The sequence below is a fragment of the Alosa alosa genome, chromosome 11 (genome assembly GCF_017589495.1).
Source record: "Alosa alosa isolate M-15738 ecotype Scorff River chromosome 11, AALO_Geno_1.1, whole genome shotgun sequence".
In the NCBI taxonomy this organism is placed as follows: domain Eukaryota; kingdom Metazoa; phylum Chordata; class Actinopteri; order Clupeiformes; family Clupeidae; genus Alosa; species Alosa alosa.
The window spans coordinates 3,295,044-3,313,845 of record NC_063199.1 but is presented as its reverse complement, the minus strand read 5'-3'; the positions used below and the strand labels follow the sequence as shown (position 1 = coordinate 3,313,845).

The following is an 18,802-nucleotide window of genomic DNA, read 5'->3' as shown; positions in this document are numbered from 1 at the left end:
CTTTCTTCCATAAAATAACTCTAATTCATATGGTTAATTATCCTTTCTGCTTGTCCTATAGTCATAGTTCATTTTTTGGGGCTCATCATTCTGAGGGGGACTGATCTGCTGCTCAGGCTACTTTTGTTTTTAGGCCTATAGGCTACTGCATACACAGATCAAGCTTGAGTTTTGTTATCAATATTTGCATAATATTTGCAAAATCTATGAATAGCCATATTGGATGATACCAAAATGCTAATATTTTAATTCATTATATTACTTGCGAATAGGTTGACAACGCTACAACGTTCAGTAGGTTATCGCCCAATTACGATGTTATAATCATGGCTATCTCTCTTTACCAGTTGCCACTTATGTCTGTCCTCTTCAAAAAAAATTGGAAGCATGGCACATTTGGCAGCATTTCCCTCCAATACTTTTTTAGGTCTTTTTTACCTGGCCTTTTCAGTCCCTCATGGCGTCTTTCTACCATCCATCCTCCCCTGACGCTTATCTCACTACGTAGATCCGGCCCGGCTGGTATCTGAGAAAACTTTTAGGAAAAGCGGGCTATATGGACCCAACCAAATTAACTCTTCTTGGGAGGGGAGAACAACGCATGCAGAGGCTCGCGAGGTGTTAGGCATAGAATGCTAACGTGTGTAGCCAACTTTAAGAGAAGATAGATTAACGTGACAAATGCCAATATTTTTCCCTCGACCGGGCAAAAAAGTGAAGCGGCCCACGGGAATTCTCGATTACCCTCCGGGCCTGGTTCTGTACCAGATGTAGATTTACTGCTTGTCGCAGCATCTAATTCAGATCCCCCGAGCGCCTCCCAAATCGTTTTAAGTCAGCTGACAAGAGACCAGATGTTTTGAGGCTGATAACACAGCGACCAGCTAGATCATGGGATGGCGCTACAAAATAAAAAATAGAAGAATAAATATGCGAGTGAAATACATTTTAGATTCGATCATAAAACCATCCAGAAACTCTGACAAACCATACAGTTCTTTTACAATGTTATCAGCACTAGTGTACGTAAGTAGTAGGCAGACCCCCCACATGAAAGGGGTCTCAAACACTCAGAGACATGCCCAGACAAAACACCACCCCTACAAAGTAGGGGGATCATAGACTATCATTTTCGTCACCTAAGACCTCCATGATTTCAGTTATAAAGGTTACATCACAATCGTAGCGTCCTAGCTAACACATTTTTCAACCAAAACCACTAACAACATGCTAAACAGGTTATTGGCTATGCTAGTAGCATACTATAAGTTTATTTCCAGCTATTAACACTCCTATACATTTCATACAAAGTTTATCACATAACACATAATAATAACAACAAAACACACATATGGGTTTGAGGCCAATATGGACGCCCAGGGGTTTGACACCAGTCACATGACTGTCACATGACACTACATCCAATATGGATACCGAGGGGGCGTGGCATTGTTTGACACCAGACACATGACTGTCACATGACTTTACATCCAATATGGCTGCCCAGGGGTTTGACACCAGTCACATGACTGTCACATGACTCACAAAACAATAACAATAACAAACAACACATGGTGACAACCACGTGGCTAATTTGCATAAAAAGGAGGCGTGGTTATGACGTGATTTATGACGTTTCAGGGGGCGGGGCTTATTTTGACAGATAGTTCAGGATAATTACTACTCTCATCCACAGAGGCTTCAGACTCTACATTATTAAAGACCTCACTTGGAGTCAAGAGAAGAATGATACTCATTTAACCCATCCAAAATAATGACTGTCTTGTTTTTGGGATCGAGGAAAGACTTGTAAATATTAGGGGAAAAATCTTGAAGCAAACTAAACAGACTCTTGTTTTTTTACTTTATGTTAATACAAAGTCCACATCTTGATTGGAGTTTCCTTCCACCCAGTCAAGGATGAACTTCTGCACAGACACGGTCTTGCCCGTTCCACTAATTCCCTTGGTCAGCACAGTTCTTTTGCCAGGTTTGGAGTTGAAAATGTCTGTGCATTTAATTCGTTCGATTTGACTTGATTCGTCAGATGTTTCTATGGTGATATCTAGGTCTGTGTAGATGTCACTGAGTGCAGTAGGTCCTTGTTTGGCGTTACGGACAAGTTTATACTTCTGCCCCAGAGACCTCTTAAGCTCTTGTTGGAATTCCTCTGACATAAATGAATGTAAAAAAAACAATGAATGAAGCAGAATTGCATCAATTATGAATCAATCATGGCTTCTGAGTTTAGCATATTTTTATTGATTTGGGTGATCTTGTTGAGCCCAGTGCTGTATATAGAGTTTGGATAACTTAACAGTATGTGCCATCTTGTAACCTAAAGTCAGACAGGCATACCATGTAATGTGACAAACATGCAACGTCGGATTAATATTTCTTTACACCACTCACAGCCTCATAAATATCATTATTATTTCTGAGAAGGATCCCTACACATTTTTTTTATAGACTTTATTTGTGATTTACTGTATAACAAATACCAAACAATACATAACAAAGACCAAACTAGAGTAAGTAGCAGTCAAAGAACTTATCCCTGCTGGCATTTCAACATTGATTCAACGGTAAATAAACGTTATAAACGTTTTAAAAAAAACTTATAACGGGTGAATCAACGTTGAATTATGTGTTGGATTTGCAAATTGAATCAACGTTGATATCGCAACATTATTTCAACATCCGCCATTTCAACATTGGTGCTGATTTCCTTGATTTCTTATTTTACAACCATTTGTCAACATTTTACAATTAGCATTAAAACAGTGTTTCAACATTGACACAACAACTGACATTATTTCACCTATAATTCAACTTTGATTTACTTGACCTTTTTACAACCAACGTTGTTTCAATGTTTGTCTACATACCCTTTTACAACCATTTAGCATTAAACATTGTTTCAACATTGTTTCAACAGACAGTACCTTAAGGATTTTTACCGTTTGACGCCATCTTGTATTTAGTCACGATAAGTCGAGCGACGACTACGAATGAACAGGTATGATAAGGGATCAGATTCCAAAAATAATTCAGTGGAAATGCATGGATTCCTGTTGCTGCTTCATGCCTCGTAAATGGTGTAAAACATATCCCAGATGCACCCCTCCCCTCCTCCTCCCTCACCCCATCATCACAGCAGATCAAGTAAGAATTCAACTAAAAAAACTTCGCCCCAAGAAGGCAGAGGGGCCTGACAGACTGTGTCCAAGGCTACTCAAGGCCTGTGCTGCTGAACTGGGGGAGCCACTGAAGCACATCTTCAACTTGAGTCTACGCCTCGGACAATTTCCAACACTGTGGAAGACATCATGTCTCACACCCGTCCCTAAGAAGCCACGCCCTAGTGAGCTTAATGACTACAGACCTGTCGCTCTAACATCACATGTGATGAAGACAATGGAGCAACTGGTCTTAGGTATGCTCAGACCCCAGGTACGCCATGCACTAGAGCCGTTACAGTTTGCATACCAGGAGAAAGTGGGCGTGGACGATGCCATCACTTATCTTCTACACAGGACACATTCTCACCTATACAAGGGGAAAAGTGCTGTGAGAATCATGTTCTTTGATTTCTCAAGTGCTTTTAACACCATCCAACCCCTCAGACTGGGAGACAAGCTCTTGCAGAAGGGTGTGGACGCTCCTGGTAACCTGGATAACAGATTACCTGACCGAGCGACCACAGTTCGTCAGACTGAAGAACTGTCTCTCTGACACTGTGATCAGCAGCACCGGAGCACCACAGGGAACTGTGCTCTCTCCAGTCCTGTTCACCCTGTACACATCTGACTTCTGCTACAACACCGAGTCATGCTGCATGCAGAAGTTTTCTGACGATACGGCAATTGTGGGGTGTATCAGGAACGGGCAGGAGGAGGAGTACAGGAGCCTGGTGGAGGACTTTGTGCAATGGTGCAAACTCAATCACCTTCAACTCAACACTTCAAAGACCAAGGATATGGTGGTGGATTTCCGCAGGTCTAAGCCCACTCTGCTACCAGTCTCCATTGATGGGGTCAATGTGGAGGTGGTAAGCACCTACAAGTATCTGGGTCTCCACCTGGACAATAAACTGGACTGGTCAGCCAACACTGACGCACTACAAGAAAGGGCAGAGCAGGCTGTACTTCCTGCGGTCCTTCAATGTGTGCAGCAAGCTCCTCAGGATGTTCTACCAGTCTGTTCTACCAGCGTCCTCTTCTATGCAGTAGTATGTTGGGGAGGAAGCACAAGGAAGAAGGATGCGGGGCGACTTGACAGGCTGGTAAGGAAAGCTGGCTCTGTAGTGGGAGCTAAACTGGAGTGCATCACTTCAATATCTGACAAAAGGACCCTGAACAAACTGATCAACATCTTGGACAATGAGTGTCATCCACTCCACAGCACTATTGTAAAGCAGAAGAGCCTGATCAGCTGGAGACTTCGCTCACTGCCTTGCACAACAGACAGACTGAGGAAGTCATTTGTCCCCAGGGCCATTGAACTGTTCAATGCTTCACTTAAGGGAAGAGGAGAGACAGACTTCTTTGCATAGTCTGTCTGCCTCTTCACCCCCTCCATGTTTGGATAATGTCTGTCCACTAGCCACTTTTTACCACTGTCTTACTGCCTCACTGTTTGCGTGCTATATTAGCACATATGCATAACCCCTCCCTCCATGACACAGCCGAATTGTGGCCACACTTAGACCTTTTCTTAATATCGTTATATATATATATATAGTTTTTATATATATATATATAGTTTTTTTCTATAGTTTTATTATATTACCTTGCCTACCAGCTGATATGTCCATATTTATTTTATGCCGGTCTCTAGACTTTATTCTTGCACTGTTGCACTGTTGGACTTACTCTTTTGCACCATCACCATGACACTCACTCACACAGAGCACCTTACCTTACTATGCACAGAGAATCACAGGCTCAGTCATTGCAAGCGCCTCTTGATTAATCACCCACTATGTGGATACTGTTTTTAGAATTGATTTAGTATAATTTGTATTTTAGTATATTTAGTATATTCTTTATCTTCTACTGTCCTTATTGCTTAGTTGTGTTTTTTTATATTTTATACTTTTACTTTTTTCTGCTGTTAGTGAATGTGTGTGTGATGTCTGTATGCTACTGAGACCTTGAATTTCCCCTGGGGATCAAAAAGGTATCTATCTATCTATCTATCTATCTATCTATCTATCTATCTATCTATCTATCTATTTATTTGCATGGCTAGGCCGATGCCCGAGGCACCCCCAACGAAAAACTGTTGGTAGCATTGCAACCCTACGAATATTGGGCCTGGATGTAGGTTAGGTTACCACATGGCATTAATCACATAGCTCACAATCACAATCACAGCTGAAACCGAGTTTGCCTAAATCTCTCTATTTACAGCTCTGGTTGAGATTCACTTTGGCCCTGTCTGTAGCACAAAGGAACCGATCTCAGCTTTTATCCCATACTCATCCTGACCTGATCACTTTTTGATACTTTGCTGTGTTGTCTGCACTCCACCTGCCCCCTGCTGCTCAAGCAGTTTTCTGGATGATAGTCCAGTGCTTTATGTGTATTATATGTGTCCACCCTCTCAGACAGCAATAACACTTCTGTTTTTACTTTGGGGTTAGGTCACAATTTCTTAATAACTACTGTTTAATTAATTCTTATATTAGAGCATGTTTACTATATAGAAATGTCAGTGTGTTATAGTAGAATACCTTTGTCTAGAGGAGGATCTGGTGGGGGTCCTAGAAGGCAAAGAGACAGAATTTGTCATGACACTTTGTTACAGGTAAAGTTTTTCTTTGCATGCATTCCTCTGAAGTGTGGCCAAGACTGAGAGGTGCTCATGCCCCAAGTCTATTTGAACAATGAAGGAATCAAGGAAATGAGAACGGCAGTAATAATCAAGTCATTATCTCTCTATTTAATTCAATTATACCTCTATTTTAAGTCTGAGTAGAATAAGTAGTGTACAATAAAAGATCTTTTCACAAGAGAAATCAAAGTATATATTTTTAGATTGGGTGGGATATGATTCTAAATGGGTGTTCATATGCAACTGCAGATAACTGCAACATTTGAATCCCTGTACTTGATAATAAGAACATAAGAAAACAGTAAACCACTCAACCGAAGTAGGCATTTTCAATTGTGCAGTCAGTGACGGTAGTGTTTTTGATGGTTGACCCTTCTCTTGCAATCATGGTGATGTTGCCCCCAGCATTTATCTGGGGTTCAGCTACACCCATGCTCTGTGACGCACTGCAAGAAATCAAACAACACACACAGTGAGGATTTAAAAATGATTTAGCTTGCGAGAAACCAAGGATCAACATGATATCATGTCATGATGTAAGTAAAATGGGACTTGCAAAGTGTTTAGAGTAGTTAGTAAAAAGAGGCTTTACAAATGTACTAGTCAGTTGATCAATATGCAGCACTGTTACATATCCATTCATCTTTTGCAATGAAAATTACACCTGTGAAGAAGAAGAAAAAAAACATCATATTTAAAGATCAGGAGAAGATCAGACAGATACAGTAAATACCTGTGTTCCGTTTTCTGTGACATGGTTAGCTGAAATCACCTGAAAGACATGATGTCATGCTATGTTATTTGGTGAGAAAAAAAATGTTGGAGAGAAGAGGAATGATGGAACTACAGCAGTACTAGATTTCAGGTTAATGCAGGTGAAGCATGTTCCAATAAAATATGTACACACATCTTAATATTACTGTATGGAATAAAATAAAAAAAACTTAACACCATAATCACTGAAGATAAATTAGGATAAACAGATATATAGACAGATACATAATAGATATTTTGGCATCAACTCCAGCAGATACTTCTGACTGGAGTAACAAATAAAATCAGTTACTGCAATGCATCAATGCAGCATATAGTGTTAAGAAAGTAACAGTACAAACCTACGTGTTCAGCACTGGAATTCTCTTAGAGCTCCTGTCTCTTCTGTCTCTGTGAAGTTGTTATGAACTGTTGTAATCAGTCTCAGTGTGTGTGTGTGTGTGTGTGTGATCACAGGTCATCTTGTCATCTTGCACAAGGGGAGCAGTAAAGATTACAGGTGGAGCAGTAAACATTACCAGTCCATCAAACACCAGATGCATCAAATGCCTTTTTTAAGAGTTCATTTCTATATGTGATGTTTCAATAGCTGGACAACAAGTTTGTACGACATGTTCAATGATTTTTTACAAAGCCCTACTTTTGGGAAAAAAAGTGCAAAAAGAGTGACATTAAGGGTAGTAGCAGTAGTAGTAGTAGTAGTAGTAATAATAATAATAATACGCTTTATTTGTATAGCACCTTTCATACACAGAATGCAGCTCAAAGTGATTTACATTTGGAGCACTTAACACACTAATAGAGAAAAAGAAAAATTGACAAAACAATAAATAAAACATCAGATTTTTGTACGCATTTGGTATCAATATTTTTTCTCTGTACATACAATATGGTATTAATGTTGTGCTAATATTTGAGCTCATACAGATAAATACACATAAAATGGGCTTGGCGATTTTAAACTATGGAAGGTTGTGTTTTCCGGTAATGAAAATCTGTGTGGATGTATCTCAGTGTTTAGGCATTAAAGCAACACCAAAGAGTTTTTTACACCTTAAAATAATGTTTCCAAAATCGTTTCAGTGGTTCATCAACTCGTAACAGGGTGAACGGCAATTCTGCATTCGCTTCGCGGCCCTCTATCGGCTATAACCGCACTATGTAAGTTTGCCAGATCGGGTAGCAGATCTGTAGTTCGATGGAATGAGACATAAGAAACTACAAATTTGACTTGCATCTGATGTCGCAATACACCGTACTTTTATAAGTCATGCTAAATATTCTACCTTGTCTGTGGACATCGTTATTTGCAAAACCGGTGCTGGATAAACAAATAGCGTTCGTGCGACAGAGGGAAAGTTCTTTAGTGTTGCTTTAAGTGTACAAAATGGCAATGTTGTACCTTATATCAATAAATAGTAAGTCATTATTTTACCTCAAGGGTGAGACTGAAAAAGCAATTGTATTTGCAGACAAAATACTGATTGATTGCCATCAGTGGACATGCAGTACAAACTCAATGGTCCAGTCATACTAAGAATATCTATAGGCAGCTTATTTGTATTACAGCAATGTCCAAACATGGCCTCCAAAATATGGAATTTAGCAAAAATCATGTTGGAACCTAACCATTAAACTAAACGGAGATGATGGTTAAAACCGGAGATGGCGCAGCAACCATTTTCCTGTATTCTGTTTGATTTGACACCGACTAACCCAGGTCTAAACAGATACATCACAAGGCATAGGTAAAAAAAAGCCATGTTGTCTTTTTAATTTATCTTTCATATTTCTGCAGATGATCACAAATTTTATGAGGCTGAAGGGATTTGTGTAGAAAGTGAAAGCACACACGTTCAAGTTAATTAGTGACTAACCCTTGTAAAACAAAGTGTCAGAACGTAATACCTTGTGTTCTGCAAAAAGAGGATAAATGTTCTCTATTCGCTTTAATGAATTAACATTTCATATTCCAAAACGTAGCAACAACATCCATCTGACATACAGAACTCATCCATTCAGTTGATTTAAAATACTATGTGCATACATGACCCACGTTGTTCCTTTCATTATGACTAAGGTGGATGTTGTCATCAGGTGTTAAAAGTTATGCCTCTTAGCAAATTACCAACATGATGACAATCAGATCTGTGATAAATGGCATCTTTTAAATTGCATCACCAGAGGGCACCTGCAAAATAATGTTTTATAATCCTTATCAAAACTGACACTAGAGGTTAAGGTAGTATAACTTAACATTTAACGGTCAGCAGTTTTCACAAAATGCCTCTGTATATATACTAAAGGCTATCCGAGTAGACTTAAAGAATAAAGGGATACGCCAACATTCGGGGAAATACGCTTATTTTCCACATCCTCTCAAGTTAATCAATTGAGTTTGACCTTTTTCCAGTTCATCCAGTCATTCTCCGAGTCTGGCGATACCCCTTTTAGCTCCAGCCTACCATAGATTATTGAATCGGATTAGACCATTAGTATCTCGCCCACTAACATCACGTTTAAAAGTGACTAAGATTTCCGGTAATTTTCCTATTTAAAACTTGTCTCTTCTCAAGTTAGAAAGTGTAATAATGAAACTGCCCCCACTTTGTTTCTTTTCAGTTTTCGGAGCCTGGGCTGCCTACAAACACATTTTTTTTACAGTCTAATCATGGAATGGACAGCTAGCGGTCGTGTGGAGATGATTGCTAAATTTAAGAAAATTGTTAAGGGCTTGAATTGGAGTAAAATCTCTGACTGTGCCTTTAAAGATTATCCTGTCACTGTTGTCTTGACCCAGACAGAGGTTGTTGTCAGGTCAAGTTATGCCTCTCAGCAGGTTAACAACATGATGACAATCACGTCTGTTATAAATTGGTGGCCTTCACTCTGATCTTGTACAAATCTATAAGGCAAGAAATGCCATTTAGCAATATTTTCATCTCAGCCAATTGATAGAAATAGGTCAATAGATTGTGTATTAAAAAATCTCAAATAAAATAATAATAATAATCAAGATATACTAAGACACATGCACAGTAAGCGGATAATATCTTTGTTGTGTTAATCATTATCAAGATTAGCCTGTCACTGTTGTCACACTTTCTCTTTCATTCCCTGACATACCATTTATTCCATTTTATGGTCTAAGAGGGGTCTAACGAGATAAGATTTATTGCTACAATTATTTTATATGTTCAAGGCTCACACTTGATTGTGCTTGAACCCATAGCCATGTCACACTTAAAGAGTCACCTTTGTCTATGGCACAAGTGCAGATACTGCATAATCTTTTGACTCATGGTACAGTCTTTCTGTCAAAGCAGAGATTGCTTGCCTCTCTGTGCAGAGACATCTGCACATTAGCCCTGTTTGCAATTGTTTGTGTGTTGTGTGTGGAGAAATTTTTGATTTTCATTAAAAGCCAAAAAAAGTGCCTGAAATGTGCATCTTACTCAGGTAGCATGGATTCTGTATATGCTATGGGAGCCAAAATGAAAAATGGAAATCAACATGTATTCTGCCATACATACATAAAACACAGGCAGTATGAAACAGGCCTCACTGATTCTTTCATATCACTGCTGATGATATCTCAAATTTAATGAGGCTGAAGTCTGATGAGTGTAAAAAGCACACATGTTCAGGTTAATTAGTGACTAATCATCATGAAGCAAACTTGAGTTGTCAGAATTTAATGTAATGCCCTGGGTCCTGCAAAAGGTGGAGAATATTCTCTATTTTCCACAATATTCTCACTATTCCATTCTCTATTCCAAAAATAGTCTCTACATCCATGCTGACATACAGAACTCTTCAGTTGATAAAAAAAAGCTATGTGTATACATGACCCACGTAGTTCTTTTCATTATGCAAAGTCCAAAACAATGAATGTAGCCTCTGATTTGCCCAGAGATTTTGTGTTCAGAATATTTAGATTCAGGAAGATGATCCAGTGCAAGATAACATGTAGGTTGCTCATCACCACACAATACACTCCCTCGCTCTCACACCAACCTCGGGTGGGAAGCACCTTTACAGCTAAATACATGTACCTTGATTAGTGTGTAGGGTGTTATACCACACTCAGCTTTGGGACACTGCCTAGCGGAAACAGTTTCTGACAGTTTTTAGATGGCCCTTAATATGGTGGACCCTCCGTGTGAAAGCACAAACGGAGTGTAAGTGGCTAGGGAGAGGGTGAAGCAGGACCAGAGTGGGGCCACTTTTCAGCTCGGGAGTTTCAGGCCCAAGACCAGCCCACTTTTTTAGTGGTGGTGGAAATTGGATAAATAAGGCAACATTTCAGCTCTCTTACTATCCTGTAGTTTTTTATTATAGGCTAATATTCCACTATTCCACAAGGATAGCTTGATAAGTTAACAAAAACAGGAAGGAAGAAATAACAAAACAAAATAAAACAAATCAAATGGCCATATCCTGGCACCGTGAATTAGGCTTTACGCAGGTCAAGGAAAACAATTCAAAGTCCATACCAGAAAAGACATTTCAATGTTGGTTTATTCACCATTTCAGCAAGTTACAGCCAGCAAACACAGCCTTCACCTCTCTGATCCCTGGTAAAAAACCATATGCCCTGGTGCCCTCTCAAACCCATCCCACTTGACCTACATATATGTAAATCTGCACCTGACGGCCCATTCAATTAACGTAAGCTTAAATTAAACTATAATGAAAAACAAAAAATACAAATAATAAAGAAACATAAACCCAGTTTAACATTAACAAATAATAATAACAAATATGAATAATTATAATAATAATAATAAATCAAGGATGTTAAATACTAAAGAAAATTAAACCACCAATAGCTCCAACAGTATTGTTTACATGTTTTTTTCTGCATGGGTCAGCTATCATGTTGTTGTTTGGTGATTTGCTCCTTTACTACACCCACTTCTGAGCAAACAAGCCATATAGGTTGATCATGTAGCCTACTGCTGTCATAGCCTACTGTTCTTTCTTCCATAAAATAACTTTAATTCATATGGTTAACTCTATTATACTTTCTACTTGTCCCTATAGCCATAGTTAATTTCGGGCTCATCATTTTCAGCGGGGGACTGGCTGATCTGCTGCTCAGGCTACTTTTGTTTTTAGGCCTATAGGCTACTGCATACACAGATCAAGCTTGAGTTTTGTTATCAATATTTGCATAATATTGGATGATACCAAAATGCTAATATTTTAATTAATTTAATACGTTACTTGCGAATAGGTTGACAACGCTACAACGTCCAGTAGGTTATTAGCCCAATTACGCCGTTATAATCATGGCTATCTCTCTTTACCAGTTGCCACTTGTCTGTTCTCTTAAAAAAAAAATTGGAAGCATGGCACATTTGGCAGCATTTCCCTCCAATACTTTTCGTCTTTTTTACCAGGCCTTTTCAGTCCCTCGTGGCATCTTTCTACCATCAATCCTCCCTGACGCTTATCACTACGGTAGGGCCGGCCCGGCTGGTATCTGAGAAAACTTTTTAGGAAAGACGGGCTATATGGACCCAACCAATTAACTCTTCTTGGGAGGGGAGAACAACCCACGCAGAGGCTGCGGTGTTAGGCATAGAATGCGAACATGTGTAGCCAACTTTAAGAGAAGATAGATTGACAAATGCCAAATTGCCAATATTTTTCCCTCGACCGGCCCAAAAGTGAACCGGCCCACCGGGAATTCTCCCGATTACCCACTCCGGTTCTGGGGTGAAGTAACTCGTTTCAGAAAGGCCTCTCATTTCTCATCTCTGTCTCTCCTTGATTCCTCTATCCTCTTAACATTCTTTCCTTTCTTTCTTTCTTTCACAAAATTAATTAGGAGGGGTTAGGACAGGAGGAAGGAAGGAAAGGAGGATGGACAAATAAAGAAATAAGAGACAGTACAATGAGAAATGAGTCTACTAACCAGGTAATATGTCATGCAGCTAATTCTCTGTTGTCCTCATCAGCATATCTGTGATATTTGGGGAAATGTATTTGGTGTTTGCTTTTCATGATTGTCATTCATTTGATGTGATTATTTTTTGTTGCAGTTGTTTCACATTTGGTTTGACACTTGTTGAGTTCACTCATCCAAGCTACAACAAATGTAGCAGATATTCCCATATTCTGTTCAAAACTGTAGATGAAAATTTGCAAAATTTGTTTTTAGACAGACAAAATTATACAGTTGACATGTTATCTAATCAGAGATATTATTCTGGCTTTAGCTGAATTCCCCCGACTTGCCACTATTTATTCAAAGTTTGTCATATTTGCATTGAAATACACACATTTAGTTCAGTGCTTGCCATATAGAGTGCCTGTCTTTTTTGGTAGGATATCATGTTACTGTTTCAGGTACTGTATCTTTGTATTGGTGTAGAATTAATGCCAAAGAAGCCCCTAATGTCCCTAAGAAGCCACACCCTAGTGAGCTTAATGACTACAGACCTGTCGCTCTTACATCACATGTGATAAAGACAATGGAGCGATTGGTCTTAGGCATGCTCAGACTCCAGGTACGCCATGCACTAGACCCGTTACAGTTTGCTTACCAGGAGAAAGTGGGCATGGACGATGCCATCACTTATCTTCTACACAGGACACATTCCCACCTGGACAAGGGGAAAAGTGCTGTGAGAATCATGTTCTTTGATTTCTCAAGTGCTTTTAACACCATCCAGCCCCTCAGATTGGGAGACAAGCTCTTGCAGATGGGTGTGGACGCTCACCTGGTAACCTGGATTACAGATTACCTGACCGAGCAACCACAGTTCGTCAGACTGAAGAACTGTCTCTCTGACACTGTGATCTGCAGCACCGGAGCGCCACAGGGTGTGCTTTTTACACACAGCTCTCTCCAGTCCTGTTCACCCTGTACACATCTGACTTCTGCTACAACACCAAGTCATGCCACATGCAGAAGTTTTCTGATGATACTGCAATTGTGGGGTGTATCAGGAACGGGCAGGAGGATGAGTACAGGAGCCTGGTGGAGGACTTTGTGCAATGGTGCAAACTCAATCATCTTCAACTTAACACTTCAAAGACCAAGGAGATGGTGGTGGATTTCCGCAGGTCTAAGCCCACTCTGCTACCAGTCCACATTGATGGGGTCAATGTGGAGGTGGTTAGCACCTACAAGTATCTGGGTCTCCACCTGGACAATAAACTGGACTGGTCAGCCAACACTGATGCACTCTACAAGAAAGGGCAGAGCAGGCTGTACTTCCTGAGGAGGCTGCGGTCCTTCAATGTGTGCAGTAAGCTCCTCAGGATGTTCCACCAGTCTGTTGTTGCCAGCGTCCTCTTCTATGCAGTAGTATGCTGGGGAGGAAGCACAAGGAAGAAGGATGTGGGGCGAATTGACAGGCTGGACAGATAGACTTCTCTGCATAGTCTGTCTGCCTCTTCACCCCCTCCATGTTTGGTACTGTCTGTCCACTAGCCACTTGTACCACTGTCTTTATGCCTCACTGTTTGCGTGCTATATTAGCACATTAGCACATATGCATAAGCCCCCCCCTCCATGCCACAGCCGAACTGTGGCCACACTTATACATTTTCTTAAATAGTTAAATATATAGATATATAGACTTTACTTTACTTTATTTCTGCATTGTTGCACTGTTGACTTACTCATTTGCATTATCACCATGACCACTATCACCATTGCACTACCACCATGACACTCATTCACACAGAGCACCTTAGAGCACCTTACCATACCTTACTATGCACAGAGAATCACAGGCTCAGTCCCTGCCTCAGTCATTGCAAGCGCCTCTGATTTATTAATCACCACTATGTGGATACTGTTTTTAGAAATGATTTAGATTTAGATTAAGTGTTAGTTAGTATAATTTGTATTTTTGTAATTTGTATTTTAGTATATTTTTATATATTGTATTAAGTGTTAGTATAATTTGTATTTTAGTATATTTAGCATATTCTTTATCTTCTACTGTCCTTACTGCTTAGTTGTGTTTTTATATTATATACTTTAATTACTCTTTCTGCTGTTAACGAATGTGTTTGTGTTGTATGTATGCTGCTGAGACCTTGAATTTCCCCTGGGGATCAATAAAGTATCTATCTATCTCTGTCTATCTAAACAGTGTGATAGTCAGAGGTGACAAACTACTCAACCAAATCCGGCTTTACCTGAAGAGGATGGAAAATAAAAAATGTGAACATAAATGTCTTCCAACTCTTGCTTTCTTCTCTCTATCTACCTTTATTTGTCCATGTTTCTCTTACTTTCTTTTTTTTCTCTTTGTCTTTGCCCCCCTCTCTATCTACCTCTCTCTCTCTTTCTTTATTTCTCCATCTAACATGTCATCATAGTGTTCTGTTTCTCTCTGGTCTCTGATTATCTCCCTCCACTGTCCCCCTCTGGCTTTATCTCTCTTTGCTGTGCTGTAGAGAAGCCCAATCGCTCGGCACCCTGTCTCTGTTCTGGAGTGTGTGTATGTGTGTGTGTGTGTGTGTGTGTGTGTGTGTCGCGCGCGTGTGTGTGTGTTCATGTGTGTGTGTGAGAGAGACTCTGGAAAACTCGGACGGGAATATTAGTGAGAATAAGCTCCTCAAACACAGTCCAAGGCACACGTGACCTCACAAACTGAGGTGTTTACTGTGGGTCCACAGCTGCACTTGTCTGATACACACAACATCACAGATAATAGGAAACACACACACACACACACACACACAGTGCCAATCTAGTAAGAAACAGATCAATAGACAGCAGTAAACATTGCTTTGCTTAACCTATATGAACCCTGTTGTGAAACTGAAATAATGTGGTGTATGCATCCTCTCCTGTCCTTTGCCTGTTTGCAAAACAAAGACTTTCAGAGATAAGTCCATACCCCAAAACATAACTTACATGACTAACTCCCCCATACAAACTATCAACACACTGTGCGCACTCTAGCACACAGAGAGAGAGAGAGAGAGAGAGAGAGAGAAATAGAGAGAGTCCTCTGGGAGTGTGTGTCCCTCTGCTCCTCATCACTGTTCTCACATTTGGTTCTCACCTTCATAATTTCATTTGAGCATCGACAAGTCATGGAGGCAACTCAATCTGTTTGTTAGAGTACATTTATTTCAAAAGATCATTCAGTACAAATAAAATCAGCAAATACAATTTACTCTGAGATATTGGATAACCTTTTTCAACCTAAAGCAAAATGTAAATGCATCTTATATAGCATTAGTATGGTTACCTTATGTAGCAATAATTATTATGAATTGTGTGGTCTAAAACTAGCTAGATTTCTCACAATTGTCTTGTGAACACCATCATCAGAAAAGGAGGCACTGAGAAAAGCAAACTGATACATTTGGTGAAATATTTTGCAATTGTGCAATATTGGATCAACAAGATCATTGCCAGATTACATCCAAGAGGACATCAGCCCATCACAAAAATTAAACAATGAAACATAAACAAATTAACAAGCATCACAAGAATTTTTATTCCTATAACTTAGAAATGCAAATAATTATTAGATCAATTACAGTTTTGCTTCGTTTGCTTAAGCACTGTTTTGAAATATTTTGTGTGTGTGTGTGTGAGAGAGAGAGAGTGCTTGTGTGTGTGTAGTATCTTTTACGCGGCCTTTTTCTGTGATGTCTGTGGGCAGATAAACACAGAGGAGTCACGGCAGACTCTGAAGCCAGCGTAAAGAGGCAGGGAGAAGTTGTGCTTGAAGGTGTGGAGGTGGAAGAATGTGCGCTGGTTGGAGACCGTCTTGATTTTGAAGAAGGCCAGGGTGCCGTCCAGCCAGTCCTGATACACCCCCACACGGTGACACCCAGAGGGCGGCAGTGGCACGTTCGTCTTTTTGTTATCATGCCAGACTGTGTAGTTAGAATCACTGCAGTCCAGACTCCAAGAGCGACTGTTGCGGCCAAGGGTGCAGTCGGGGCCCTCACCCTTTCTGGCCATCCCAGCATAGGCCACACCAATGGAGACCAGTCCGCTCCACTTGACCTCCCAGTAACAGCGGCCGGTCAGCGGCTCTTTGCACAGCACCTGCGTCCTGCAGTCAAACCTGTCAGAGAGCTGAGGGACTGGGATCTCCCACTCCCCCCACCTGATCTTCTTCTTCTTCAGGAAGAGCCGCTGGTGGGCGGTGTCTTCGTCTGGGGTAAGTGTACACTCATCTGCGCACACAAGGAAAGGTGAGGCTGTTAGAATCACTTTATAGATCATCTAGCTTTGAAATCTATCCTTCATTAATTAATCAATTCATTAATTTATTCATTTAGTAGGCTATTAGCCTTTTTTTTTACTAACGGTATAATTGATGCTCTTACAATGTACTGTATGTGTACCGTGTCCTGCTAGTGGTTACTGTTATAATGTAAGTCATTTTGAATAAAAGTGTCCATAAAAGTATCCATAACCATAACCATGTAGAGACATGTTGATAAAGTTTTTTTTCTCTGTAAACAATGACATTTTAGACGTACATCTGTCTTCTCCTTTTCTCAAACGAAACTCTCCACCCTCTAGTGCACTGTTGGAGTTATTCAATTCGCCAGGGTGGTTGAATGTCAGGTCAAGATGTTTCATGTGGGATGGGTTTCCTCTCAGGGCGTTAGCCAGACCTGTACAACCATCTTCTGTAATGCTGCAGAGCGACAGACTGCAAACAAATGGAGAGCTTGAATCAACCATTAAAACCATTTTTTAGCCCCTACTGTATGTTTTCATAATGTTATGTTATAATTATGAAGCAAACTGTAAAAGCTCTCTTAGGGCTTTGTGGGCGGATCTTGGGTGCTGATGCTATTTTACCGGCGGGATAATTGACTGTTGTGCCCGACGCAAATCTAAAATGGGCTGGTCTGAAGTAGCTACATTAATCATGGGTGCGGTTTGGGCGTAACGTGCAATAAACCAATCAGAGCGTCATCTCACATTCCCTTTAACAACAGGCACGCTTGTTCCATAGCTGATTGCTATTATGGTGGCGTATTTGCCAGGCGCAGCCAGGAGCGTTCACAGCGCTATAATCACTGTTCAGTTGGGAACAGTTAGCTATTGATTTTTCCTCTTGACAAAATGTAATGCAGAATTGTCACAAAGACATACTTTCCGATGTTTTGGGATCACTGAATCACGAGGTTATGAATGCATGGTGATATTTTTGCAATGTACAATGTAATCTAACATACTCTCCCGTGCTGCCGCTGGGGCATTTGGGTTAAATGGCATCGGCATGCAATTCAACATCACGTCTCCTTAAGTCCTCTAATATTTCCTAATTTATGTCATCAACACATCCGTGATTCGTGAAAATGTGTACACTAGATTTATGCCTATTTTTTCACATCTTAATGGACACCACACTGATTTCCCTCGAGTGGTAATATTTTCTTTGAAATTATGTATGGTTTACAGAAATGGGAACTACGATGTATAGATGAGAGGAGCGAAGTGTGCGTTGCGCAGCACAGGCGGCCAAGCAAGGGCTCCTTGCCCTCAGGCAACTCAACAACAAGAAACAGTTTCCAAGTTGACCTAACTTTCAACTCTGCACAGTATCCCATTAACTGCATGACAATAGGCTATTTACAATATTTTCTGTTAAGTAGAGTTTGTAAACACGTTATCATCAACTTAATGCACGCACAACATTTGTTTGAGCAGGAGAGAGAATAACAATGAATAGATGCAACAACTACAGAAATTGTAGCTGGTTAACAGCACATAAAAGCTGATTTAAGCTAATTCACTAACTCAAGACTTCAAGGCCATCATGGATATAAAACGTTTTTTTGAAAATAATGAAAGGATGGAGAGAACATAACAAAGCTTGGAGTTATTTCAGATAGGCTACAACAAGGTAGGCAAAATTATGCTGCTTAAAACCTTAGCGCAGCTGGAATAATGCTTAGGCTGATGTTAAAGCGCACGCCATGTTTAAAGCCATACACAACGGTAAATTGAAACAAAACTAAAGGTAACTTTAGCCTTTATAGGCCTGTATAAAGTTGTCCAAATTAATAGGTCATAATTAGGCGTTGTTGTTGTAAAGATATTGCATGTAGATCTTGTACTATATAGGCTACTAAATTTTTAGGTCACCAATGCACGAAGAAAACCGGGAAATGGACAAATATTATCAAGGCTTTGAATGTTTCCGTCTGTGCACGGGGGTGTCTGTACAGTGGGCAT

At 40.1% G+C, this 18,802-nt stretch overlaps 1 protein-coding gene across 2 annotated transcripts in view; it reads right to left on the bottom strand.

The window, feature by feature from the left end:
* LOC125303129 (NACHT, LRR and PYD domains-containing protein 12-like) overlaps positions 1 to 18,802 on the bottom strand; it is a 90,852-nt gene that overhangs the window by 9,904 nt on the left and 62,146 nt on the right. Inside the window, exons 10-11 of one of the 2 annotated variants that reach the window (XM_048256656.1) lie at positions 17,092 to 17,267; positions 16,713 to 16,782 (exon numbers count right to left, since the gene is read on the bottom strand). In XM_048256656.1, the coding sequence (XP_048112613.1) occupies positions 16,713 to 16,782; positions 17,092 to 17,267 (246 nt within the window). Of the gene's footprint in view, positions 1 to 15,727; positions 16,783 to 17,091; positions 17,268 to 18,802 lie in introns of those variants that run through there. The other variant, XM_048256657.1, reaches the window with a different exon arrangement.